Source organism: Salvelinus namaycush, chromosome 9 (assembly GCF_016432855.1).
Source record: "Salvelinus namaycush isolate Seneca chromosome 9, SaNama_1.0, whole genome shotgun sequence".
Taxonomy (NCBI): Eukaryota; Metazoa; Chordata; class Actinopteri; order Salmoniformes; family Salmonidae; genus Salvelinus; species Salvelinus namaycush.
The window spans coordinates 824,318-837,144 of record NC_052315.1 but is presented as its reverse complement, the minus strand read 5'-3'; the positions used below and the strand labels follow the sequence as shown (position 1 = coordinate 837,144).

At 47.6% G+C, this 12,827-nt stretch overlaps 1 protein-coding gene across 2 annotated transcripts in view; it reads right to left on the bottom strand.

The window, feature by feature from the left end:
* The window catches only part of ryk (receptor like tyrosine kinase), a 214,375-nt gene that overhangs the window by 37,551 nt on the left and 163,997 nt on the right, over positions 1-12,827 (bottom strand). For both annotated transcript variants that reach the window (XM_039000713.1, XM_039000714.1), the window contains one exon: positions 12,067-12,199. In XM_039000713.1, the coding sequence (XP_038856641.1) occupies positions 12,067-12,199 (133 nt within the window). The remainder of the gene's footprint in view (positions 1-12,066; positions 12,200-12,827) is intronic.

The following is a 12,827-nucleotide window of genomic DNA, read 5'->3' as shown; positions in this document are numbered from 1 at the left end:
CCTACAGAGATTAAACCACCACTCCTACAGAGATTAAACCACCACTCCTACAGAGATTAAACCACCCCTCCTACAGATATTAAACCACCCCTCCTACAGAGATTAAACCACCCCTCCTACAGAGATTAAACCACCACTCCTACAGAGATTAAACCACCCCTCCTACAGAGATTAAACCACCACTCCTACAGAGATTAAACCACCACTCCTACAGAGATTAAACCACCACTCCTACAGAGATTAAACCACCACTCCTACAGAGATTAAACCACCCCTCCTACAGAGATTAAACCACCCCTCCTACAGAGATTAAACCACCCCTCCTACAGAGATTAAACCACTCCTCCTACGGAGATTAAACCACTCCTACAGAGATTAAACCACCCCTCCTACAGAGATTAAACCACCACTCCTACAGAGATTAAACCACCCCTCCTACAGAGATTAAACCACTCCCACAGAGATTAAACCACTCCCACAGAGATTAAACAACTCCTACAGAGATTAAACCACCACTCCCACAGAGATTAAACCACTCCCACAGAGATTAAACCACTCCTACAGAGATTAAACCACTCCCACAGAGATTAAACCACCACTCCCACAGAGATTAAACCACTCCTACAGAGATTAAACCCCTCCTACGGAGATAGAAAAGCACATCTCTGCACTAGGACATATCTAGGAGGCTTTAGGAAACACTAACATTACAAAATAGAAAGATTAGCTACCTTCTTGCTAAACAGTCTTGTAGCTACGCAGTTTTACAGACAGGGAAGGGGCCAACGGTCTGTTTAGGAGGGTCCCCCTGAGACCAGCCTGAATGACCCCTGGCTAGTACAGCAAAACAGAGGGTGTGTCCCAAGTGGCACCCTATTCCCTACATAGTGCATTGCTTCTGACCAGGGCCCATATGCTTTGGTCAAAAGTAGTGCACTATGTAGACAATAGGTTGTCAATGGGGACACACCCTGTGTAGTGAGACAAGAGAAAACAGTCTGCTTCACGACCATCCTACTTTCTCTGTCTGATTAGGCCGGATGGCTTGACGTCTGAGTTGAGACGTAGCTTAGCATAGCGGTGTGTACATTAACAGCAGATCAGGGCTAATTACTGTAGCTTAACATAGCAGTGTGTACATTAACAGCAGATCAGGGCTAATTACTGTAGCTTAGCCTAGCGGTGTGTACATTAACAGCAGATCTGGACTAATTACTGTAGCTTAGCCTAGCGGTGTGTACATTAACAGCAGATCAGGGCTAATTACTGTAGCTTAGCCTAGCGGTGTGTACATTAACAGCAGATCAGGGCTAATTACTGTAGCTTAGCCTAGCGGTGTGTACATTAACAGCAGATCAGGGCTAATTACTGTAGCTTAGCCTAGCGGTGTGTACATTAACAGCAGATCAGGGCTAATTACTGTAGCTTAGCCTAGCGGTGTGTACATTAACAGCAGATCTGGACTAATTACTGTAGCTTAGTCTAGCGGTGTGTACATTAACAGCAGATCAGGGCTAATTACTGTAGCTTAGCCTAGCGGTGTGTACATTAACAGCAGATCAGGACTAATTACTGTAGCTTAGCCTAGCGGTGTGTACATTAACAGCAGATCAGGGCTAATTACTGTAGCTTAGTCTAGCGGTGTGTACATTAACAGCAGATCAGGGCTAATTACTGCAGCTTAGCCTAGCGGTGTGTACATTAACAGCAGATCAGGGCTATTTACTGTAGCTTAGCCTAGCGGTGTGTACATTAACAGCAGATCAGGGCTAATTACTGTAGCTTAGCATAGCGGTGTGTACATTAACAGCAGATCAGGGCTAATTACTGTAGCTTAGCCGAGCGGTGTGTACATTAACAGCAGATCAGGACTAATTACTGTAGCTTAGCCTAGCGGTGTGTACATTAACAGCAGATCAGGGCTAATTACGGTGTGTACATTAACAGCAGATCAGGGCTAATTACTGTAGCTTAGCCTAGCGGTGTGTACATTAACAGCAGATTAGGGCTAATTACTGTAGCTTAGTCTAGCGGTGTGTACATTAACAGCAGATCAGGGCTAATTACTGTAGCTTAGCCTAGCGGTGTGTACATTAACAGCAGATTAGGGCTAATTACTGCAGCTTAGCCTAGCGGTGTGTACATTAACAGCAGATCAGGACTAATTACTGTAGCTTAGCCTAGCTGTGTGTACATTAACAGCAGATCTGGACTAATTACTGTAACTTAGTCTAGCGGTGTGTACATTAACAGCAGATCAGGGCTAATTACTGTAGCTTAGCCTAGCGGTGTGTACATTAACAGCAGATCAGGGCTAATTACTGTAGCTTAGCCTAGCGGTGTGTACATTAACAGCAGATCAGGGCTAATTACTGTAGCTTAGCATAGCGGTGTGTACATTAACAGCAGATTAGGGCCAATTACTGTAGCTTAGTCTAGCGGTGTGTACATTAACAGCAGATCAGGGCTAATTACTGTAGCTTAGCCTAGCGGTGTGTACATTAACAGCAGATTAGGGCTAATTACTGCAGCTTAGCCTAGCGGTGTGTACATTAACAGCAGATCAGGACTAATTACTGTAGCTTAGCCTAGCTGTGTGTACATTAACAGCAGATCTGGACTAATTACTGTAACTTAGTCTAGCGGTGTGTACATTAACAGCAGATCAGGGCTAATTACTGTAGCTTAGCCTAGCGGTGTGTACATTAACAGCAGATCAGGGCTAATTACTGTAGCTTAGCCTAGCGGTGTGTACATTAACAGCAGATCAGGGCTAATTACTGTAGCTTAGCCTAGCGGTGTGTACATTAACAGCAGATCAGGGCTAATTACTGTAGCTTAGCCGAGCGGTGTGTACATTAACAGCAGATCAGGACTAATTACTGTAGCTTAGCCTAGCGGTGTGTACATTAACAGCAGATCAGGGCTAATTACGGTGTGTACATTAACAGCAGATCAGGGCTAATTACTGTAGCTTAGCCTAGCGGTGTGTACATTAACAGCAGATTAGGGCTAATTACTGTAGCTTAGTCTAGCGGTGTGTACATTAACAGCAGATCAGGGCTAATTACTGTAGCTTAGCCTAGCGGTGTGTACATTAACAGCAGATTAGGGCTAATTACTGCAGCTTAGCCTAGCGGTGTGTACATTAACAGCAGATCAGGACTAATTACTGTAGCTTAGCCTAGCTGTGTGTACATTAACAGCAGATCTGGACTAATTACTGTAACTTAGTCTAGCGGTGTGTACATTAACAGCAGATCAGGGCTAATTACTGTAGCTTAGCCTAGCGGTGTGTACATTAACAGCAGATCAGGGCTAACTACTGTAGCTTAGCCTAGCGGTGTGTACATTAACAGCAGATCAGGGCTAATTACTGTAGCTTAGCATAGCGGTGTGTACATTAACAGCAGATTAGGGCTAATTACTGTAGCTTAGTCTAGCGGTGTGTACATTAACAGCAGATCAGGGCTAATTACTGTAGCTTAGCATAGCGGTGTGTACATTAACAGCAGATTAGGGCTAATTACTGCAGCTTAGCCTAGCGGTGTGTACATTAACAGCAGATCAGGACTAATTACTGTAGCTTAGCCTAGCTGTGTGTACATTAACAGCAGATCTGGACTAATTACTGTAACTTAGTCTAGCGGTGTGTACATTAACAGCAGATCAGGGCTAATTACTGTAGCTTAGCCTAGCGGTGTGTACATTAACAGCAGATCAGGGCTAATTACTGTAGCTTAGCCTAGCGGTGTGTACATTAACAGCAGATCAGGGCTAATTACTGTAGCTTAACATAGCGGTGTGTACATTAACAGCAGATCTGGACTAATTACTGTAGCTTAGCCTAGCGGTGTGTACATTAACAGCAGATCAGGGCTAATTACTGTAGCTTAGCCTAGCGGTGTGTACATTAACAGCAGATCAGGGCTAATTACTGTAGCTTAGCCTAGCGGTGTGTACATTAACAGCAGATCTGGACTAATTACTGTAGCTTAGCCTAGCGGTGTGTACATTAACAGCAGATCAGGGCTAATTACTGTAGCTTAGCATAGCGGTGTGTACATTAACAGCAGATCAGGGCTAATTACTGTAGCTTAGCATAGCGGTGTGTACATTAACAGCAGATCTGGACTAATTACTGTAGCTTAGCCTAGCGGTGTGTACATTAACAGCAGAGCTGGACTAATTACTGTAGCTTAGCCGAGCTGTGTGTACATTAACAGCAGATCTGGACTAATTACTGTAACTTAGTCTAGCGGTGTGTACATTAACAGCAGATCAGGGCTAATTACTGTAGCTTAGCCTAGCGGTGTGTACATTAACAGCAGATCAGGGCTAATTACTGTAGCTTAGCCTAGCGGTGTGTACATTAACAGCAGATCAGGGCTAATTACTGTAGCTTAGCATAGCGGTGTGTACATTAACAGCAGATCTGGACTAATTACTGTAGCTTAGCCTAGCGGTGTGTACATTAACAGCAGATCAGGGCTAATTACTGTAGCTTAGCCTAGCGGTGTGTACATTAACAGCAGATCAGGGCTAATTACTGTAGCTTAGCCTAGCGGTGTGTACATTAACAGCAGATCTGGACTAATTACTGTAGCTTAGCCTAGCGGTGTGTACATTAACAGCAGAGCTGGACTAATTACTGTAGCTTAGCCTAGCGGTGTGTACATTAACAGCAGATCTGGACTAATTACTGTAGCTTAGCCTAGCGGTGTGTACATTAACAGCAGATCTGGACTAATTACTGTAGCTTAGCATAGCGGTGTGTACATTAACAGCAGATCTGGACTAATTACTGTAGCTTAGCCTAGCGGTGTGTACATTAACAGCAGATCTGGACTAATTACTGTAGCTTAGCCTAGCGGTGTGTACATTAACAGCAGATCAGGGCTAATTACGGTGTGTACATTAACAGCAGATCTGGACTAATTACTGTAGCTTAGCCTAGCGGTGTGTACATTAACAGCAGATCAGGGCTAATTACGGTGTGTACATTAACAGCAGATCTGGACTAATTACTGTAGCTTAGCCTAGCGGTGTGTACATTAACAGCAGATCAGGGCTAATTACTGTAGCTTAGCCTAGCGGTGTGTACATTAACAGCAGATCAGGGCTAATTACTGTAGCTTAGCCTAGCGGTGTGTACATTAACAGCAGATCTGGACTAATTACTGTAGCTTAGCCTAGCGGTGTGTACATTAACAGCAGATCAGGGCTAATTACTGTAGCTTAGCCTAGCGGTGTGTACATTAACAGCAGATCAGGGCTAATTACTGTAGCTTAGCCTAGCGGTGTGTACATTAACAGCAGCAGCACTGTAGCTTAGCCTAGCGGATCTCTATGTACATAAACATCTCGTGGTTCACTTAGAAAAAGAACAGACAGCTAGCAGACGACAAGCTGTTAATACCCTGCAGAGAGGGGTGTGTGTGTGTTAATACCCTGCAGAGAGGGGTGTGTGTGTGTTAATACCCTGCAGAGAGGGGTGTGTGTGTGTTAATACCCTGCAGAGAGGGGTGTGTGTGTGTTAATACCCTGCAGAGAGGGGTGTGTGTGTGTTAATACCCTGCAGAGAGGTGCGTGTGTGTGTTAATACCCTGCAGAGAGGGGTGTGTGTGTGTTAATACCCTGCAGAGAGGTGCGTGTGTGTGTTAATACCCTGCAGAGAGGGGTGTGTGTGTGTTAATACCCTGCAGAGAGGGGTGTGTGTGTGTTAATACCCTGCAGAGAGGTGCGTGTGTGTGTTAATACCCTGCAGAGAGGGGTGTGTGTGTGTTAATACCCTGCAGAGAGGGGTGTGTGTGTGTTAATACCCTGCAGAGAGGGGTGTGTGTGTGTTAATACCCTGCAGAGAGGGGTGTGTGTGTGTTAATACCCTGCAGAGAGGGGTGTGTGTGTGTTAATACCCTGCAGAGAGGTGCGTGTGTGTGTTAATACCCTGCAGAGAGGTGCGTGTGTGTGTTAATACCCTGCAGAGAGGGGTGTGTGTTAATACCCTGCAGAGAGGGGTGTGTGTGTTAATACCCTGCAGAGAGGGGTGTGTGTGTTAATACCCTGCAGAGAGGGGTGTGTGTGTGTTAATACCCTGCAGAGAGGGGTGTGTGTGTGTTAATACCCTGCAGAGGGGTGTGTGTTAATACCCTGCAGAGAGGGGTGAGTGTTAATACCCTGCAGAGAAGGGTGTGTGTTAATACCCTGCAGAGAGGGGTGAGTGTTAATACCCTGCAGAGGGGGGTGAGTGTTAATACCCTGCAGAGGGGGGTGAGTGTTAATACCCTGCAGAGGGGGGTGAGTGTTAATACCCTGCAGAGAGGGGTGTGTGTGTTAATACCCTGCAGAGAGGGGTGTGTGTGTTAATACCCTGCAGAGAGGGGTGTGTGTTAATACCCTGCAGAGAGGGGTGTGTGTGTTAATACCCTGCAGAGAGGGGTGTGTGTGTTAATACCCTGCAGAGAGGGGTGTGTGTGTTAATACCCTGCAGAGAGGGGTGTGTGTTAATACCCTGCAGAGAGGGGTGTGTGTTAATACCCTGCAGAGAGGGGTGTGTGTGTTAATACCCTGCAGAGAGGGGTGTGTGTTAATACCCTGCAGAGGGGTGTGTGTTAATACCCTGCAGAGAGGGGTGTGTGTGTTAATACCCTGCAGAGAGGGGTGTGTGTTAATACCCTGCAGAGAGGGGTGTGTGTGTTAATACCCTGCAGAGAGGGGTGTGTGTGTTAATACCCTGTAGAGAGGGGTGTGTGTTAATACCCTGCAGAGAGGGGTGTGTGTGTGTTAATACTCTGCAGAGAGGGGTGTGTGTGTTAATACCCTGCAGAGAGGGGTGTGTGTGTTAATACCCTGCAGAGAGGGGTGTGTGTTAATACCCTGCAGAGAGGGGTGTGTGTGTGTTAATACTCTGCAGAGAAAGACTAGCTCGTGCAGGAGCATGCCTCTTACTGTTTATGTACACCATCAGGTCTTTGATGATCATTGTGGGCCCTGGACGCTCCGACAGCAGAAAGACATTTACAGCAGTTTGATGTGCTGTGATCTGGCAGCGTGACTCAACTCGTATTAACTGCCTGGCAACGGTGAAGCATCGTTAAACCACAGGAAGACAGGAAGCTTCAACCTGGACATCCGTCTCTGTCTCAAACCTGGGACAAAAAGGCTTTTAGCCATACCGTTTGGCACCGGTTTCAGATTTTTAAATAAAAGATGTCCTCGAAGCATAAAAAAAAATATATATATATATATAACTTTCCTGTTGAAAAAAGTATATCAAAATCTGGTCTAAAGTAGTGCACTATATAGGAAAGTGTGTGCCACTTGGGGTGTAGCTTCAGTATACCTATGATATACACAGCGTACACACTGACTTCCTGTAAGGTATGGACACTGACTTCCTGTAAGGTATGGACACTGACTTCCTGTAAGGTATGGACACTGACTTCCTGTAAGGTATGGACACTGACTTCCTGTAAGGTATGGACACTGACTTCCTGTAAGGTATGGACACTGACTTCCTGTAAGGTATGGACTGCATGACATGCCAAAATAAACAAACAAGGAAGCTAGGGGCCAGCCTATGGTGAGTGTATTGTATTATACACTGAGTGTACAACAAATTAGGAACTACTTCCTAATATTGATCCCCCTTTTGCCCTCAGAACAGCCTCACTTTGTCGAGTCATGGACTCTACAAGGTGTTGAAAGCGTTCCACAGGGATGCTGGTTCCATGTTGACTCCAATGCTTCCGACACTTGTGTCAAGTTGGCTGGATGTCCTTTGGGTGATGGACCATTCTTGATACACATGGGAAACTTGAGTGTGAAAAAACCCAGCAGCATTGCAGTTCTTGACACAAACTGGTGCACCTGGCACCTACTACCATACCCTGTTCAAAGGCACTTCAATCTTTAGTCTTGCCCGTTCACCCTCTGAATGGCACACATACACAATCCATGTCTCAATTGTCTCAAGGCTTAAAAATCCTTCTTTAACATGTCTCCTCCCCTTCATCGACACTGATTGAAGTGGATTTAACAAGTGACATCAATAAGGGATCATAGCTTTCACCTGGATTCACCTGGTCAGTCTATGTCATGGAACGAGCAGGTGTTCCTAATGTTTTGTACGCTCAGTGTTTTGTCTTCATGTTTATATCGACAGCATGAGGGGAAAACAGCCTTTATGTCTGTCAGCCGAATACAATATCCTACAGAACATATAGAGAGGACGGATGGGGAATTCAAAGGGCTGGTGGAGGTCATGAACCAACCCCCAAAAATACATCTGTGATTGGAGAAGGAAAGCTTTTATCATTTTCAAAATCACAAGATTCGGTATGTTTTCAAACAAAGCTTCTGCCTTCCTGGTTTGAAAGACGAATGAGTGTCGTACTCAAGGCTGATTGATCGGTTTGGATTTACATTACAGGCATATCAGAGGACGCCTGGTGCTAAAGGATTAAAAGGACCCCTGGAGTTACCAAGCACAAATGGGGTGATTGTTTCCCATGAGGAGACAGTCTCTGCCCTGCGCTTCAGCGTATTACACACTACATTAACACACTACATTAACACACTACATTAACACACTACATTAACACTTTAAGACCTGGGTATTGGTTGGTGTCAATTGGTGCCTAACTACTGGTCTGTGTTAACACTATTATAGGGCTAGACAAATGACAGTAGCAACCGTTTAGCTGTAATGCTAGAAGGGAAAATGTTAAGGTCATGTCTGAACGATGGGTATCAGCGTCACATATCAAATCACACATGTAACATGAACTATCAGGTGATTTACCCCCACTATTCTGCTGATGGATGACAATGTAGCCAGAGCAGACCTTCTTATGTGCATATGACTGTAGTGCAATGGTGGGACGACTGTAGTACAATGGTGGGACGACTGTAGTACAATGGTGGGACGACTGTAGTACACTGGTGGGACGACTGTAGTACACTGGTAGGACGCCTGTAGTACACTGGTAGGACGACTGTAGTACACTGGTAGGTCAACTGTAGTACATTGGTAGGACGACTGTAGTACATTGGTAGGATGACTGTAGTACAATGGTAGGACGGCGCAGGACGACTGTAGTACGACAGCAGGACGACTGTAGTACGACAGCAGTAGTACACTGGTAGGACGACTGTAGTACACTGGTAGGACAATGGTGGGACGACTGTAGTATACTGGTAGGACAATGGTGGGATAACTGTAGTACAATGGTGGGATAACTGTAGTACAATGGTGGGATAACTGTAGTACAATGGTAGGACGACGGCAGGACGACAGTAGTACGACAGCAGGACGACTGTAGTACACTGGTAGTACAATGGTGGGACGACTGTAGTACAATGGTGGGACGACTGTAGTACACTGGTAGTACACTGGTGGGATGACTGTAGTACACTGGTAGTACAATGGTGGGACGACTGTAGTACACTGGTGGGACGACTGTAGTACAATGGTGGGACGACTGTAGTACACTGGTGGGACAATGGCAGTACAATGGTAGGACAACGGTAGGATGACAGTAGGCCGGAGCCAGGGTTGGGGTAATGGTAGGATGACAGTAGGCCAGAGCCAGGGTTGGGATAATGGTAGGATGACAGTAGGCCGGAGCCAGGGTTAGGATAATGGTAGGATGACAGTAGGCCGGAGCCAGGGTTAGGATAATGGTAGGATGACAGTAGGCCGGAGCCAGGGTTGGGATAATGGTAGGATGACAGTAGGCCAGAGCCAGGGTTGGGATAATGGTAGGGTGACAGTAGGCCGGAGCCAGGGTTGGGATAATGGTAGGATGGCAGTAAGCCGAAGCCAGGGTTGGGATAATGGTAGGATGACAGTAGGCCGGAGCCAGGGTTGGGATAATGGTAGGATGACAGTAGGCCGGAGCCAGGGTTGGGATAATGGTAGGATGACAGTAGCCCAGAGCCAGGGTTGGGATAATGGTAGGATGACAGTAGGCCAGAGCCAGGGTTGGGATACTGGTAGGATGACAGTAGGCCGGAGCCAGGGTTAGAATAATGGTAGGATGACAGTAGGCCGGAGCCAGGGCTGGGATAGTGGTAGGATGACAGTAGGCCGGAGCCAGGGTTGGGATAATGGTAGGATGACAGTATGCTGGAGCCAGGGTTGGGATAATGGTAGGATGACAGTATGCTGGAGCCAGGGTTGGGATAACGGTAGGATGACAGTAGGCTGGAGAGAGGGTTGGGATAACGGTAGGATGACAGTAGGCTGGAGAGAGGGTTGGGATAACGGTAGGATGACAGTAGGCTGGAGAGAGGGTTGGGATAATGGTAGGATGACAGTAGGCCGGAGCCAGGGTTGGGAAAATGGTAGGATGACAGTAGGCCAGAGCCAGGGTTGGGATAATGGTAGGATGACAGTAGGCCGGAGCCAGGGTTGGGATAATGGTAGGATGACAGTAGGCAGGAGCCAGGGTTGGGATAATGGTAGGATGACAGTAGAGCCGGAGCCAGGGTTGGGATAATGGTAGGATGACAGTAGGCCGGAGCCAGGGTTGGGATAATGGTAGGATGACAGTAGGCCAGAGCCAGGGTTAGGATAATGGTAGGATGACAGTAGGCCGGAGCCAGGGTTAGGATAATGGTAGGATGACAGTAGGGCGGAGCCAGGGTTGGGATAATGGTAGGATGACAGTAGGCAGGAGCCAGGGTTGGGATAATGGTAGGATGACAGTAGGCCAGAGCCAGGGTTGGGATAATGGTAGGATGACAGTAGGCCAGAGCCAGGGTTGGGATAATGGTAGGATGACAGTAGGCCAGAGCCAGGGTTGGGATAATGGTAGGATGACAGTAGGCCGGAGCCAGGGTTAGGATAATGGTAGGATGACAGTAGGCAGGAGCCAGGGTTGGGATAATGGTAGGATGACAGTAGGCCGGAGCCAGGGTTAGGATAATGGTAGGATGACAGTAGGCAGGAGCCAGGGTTAGGATAATGGTAGGATGACAGTAGGCCGGAGCCAGGGTTAGGATAATGGTAGGATGACAGTAGGCAGGAGCCAGGGTTGGGATAATGGTAGGATGACAGTAGGCCGGAGCCAGGGTTAGGATAATGGTAGGATGACAGTAGGCAGGAGCCAGGGTTAGGATAATGGTAGGATGACAGTAGGCAGGAGCCAGGGTTGGGATAATGGTAGGATGACAGTAGGCCGGAGCCAGGGTTAGGATAATGGTAGGATGACAGTAGCCCAGAGCCAGGGTTGGGATAATGGTAGGATGACAGTAGGCCGGAGCCAGGGTTGGGATAATGGTAGGATGACAGTAGGCCGGAGCCAGGGTTGGGATAATGGTAGGATGACAGTAGGCAGGAGCCAGGGTTGGGATAATGGTAGGATGACAGTAGGCCAGAGCCAGGGTTAGGATAATGGTAGGATGACAGTAGGCCGGAGCCAGGGTTAGGATAATGGTAGGATGACAGTAGGCAGGAGCCAGGGTTGGGATAATGGTAGGATGACAGTAGGCCGGAGCCAGGGTTAGGATAATGGTAGGATGACAGTAGGCAGGAGCCAGGGTTGGGATAATGGTAGGATGACAGTAGGCCGGAGCCAGGGTTAGGATAATGGTAGGATGACAGTAGGCCGGAGCCAGGGTTGGGATAATGGTAGGATGACAGTAGGCAGGAGCCAGGGTTGGGATAATGGTAGGATGACAGTAGGGCCGGAGCCAGGGTTGGGATAATGGTAGGATGACAGTAGGCAGGAGCCAGGGTTAGGATAATGGTAGGATGACAGTAGGCCGGAGCCAGGGTTGGGATAATGGTAGGATGACAGTAGGCAGGAGCCAGGGTTGGGATAATGGTAGGATGACAGTAGGCCGGAGACAGGGTTAGGATAATGGTAGGATGACAGTAGGCAGGAGCCAGGGTTAGGATAATGGTAGGATGACAGTAGGCCGGAGCCAGGGTTGGGATAATGGTAGGATGACAGTAGGCAGGAGCCAGGGTTAGGATAATGGTAGGATGACAGTAGGCCGGAGCCAGGGTTAGGATAATGGTAGGATGACAGTAGGCCGGAGCCAGGGTTAGGAGCTCACCTGTGGGTTGTTGGCCTCGGCCAGCTTGCACTGTCTCAGGAACAGTTTGAGGTTACCCCAGTTCATATAGGGCAGTAGTACCATAGGCTTCTCTCCCTCCTCTGTACACACGTGACTGATGGGCAGCAGGTTCCTGGAGGACAGGACAACTGGGGGGTTAATAGGAGAGAAAATACTGCACATATCAACGAGGCTATCTAGCAGAAGTATTCAATGGTGACTGATAATAGGAGAGAGAGCAAGATACACTACTAAAATGACACTGATCCAGGGTTTACTGGGGGGGGGGGGGGGCAAGATAAGACACTACTAACATGACACTGATCCAGGTGTTACTGGGGGGGGGGGGGGGGGGGGGATGGGCACAAGATAACACACTACTAAATGACACTGATCCAGGTGTTACTGGAGGGGGGGGGCAAGATAAACACACTACTAACATGACACTGATCCAGGTGTTACTGGGGGGGGGGGATGGGCACAAGATAACACACTACTAAAATGACACTGATCCAGGTGTTACTGGGAGGGGGGGGGGGGGGGCAAGATAACACACTACTAACATGACACGATCCAGGTGTTACTGAGGGGGGGGGGGGCAAGATAACACACTACTAACATGACACTGATCCATGTGTTACTGGGGGGGGGGGGGGGGGGCAAGATAACACACTACTAAAATGACACTGATCCAGGTGTTACTGGAGGGGGGGGGCAAGATAAAACACTACTAAAATGACACTGATCCAGGTGTTACTGGA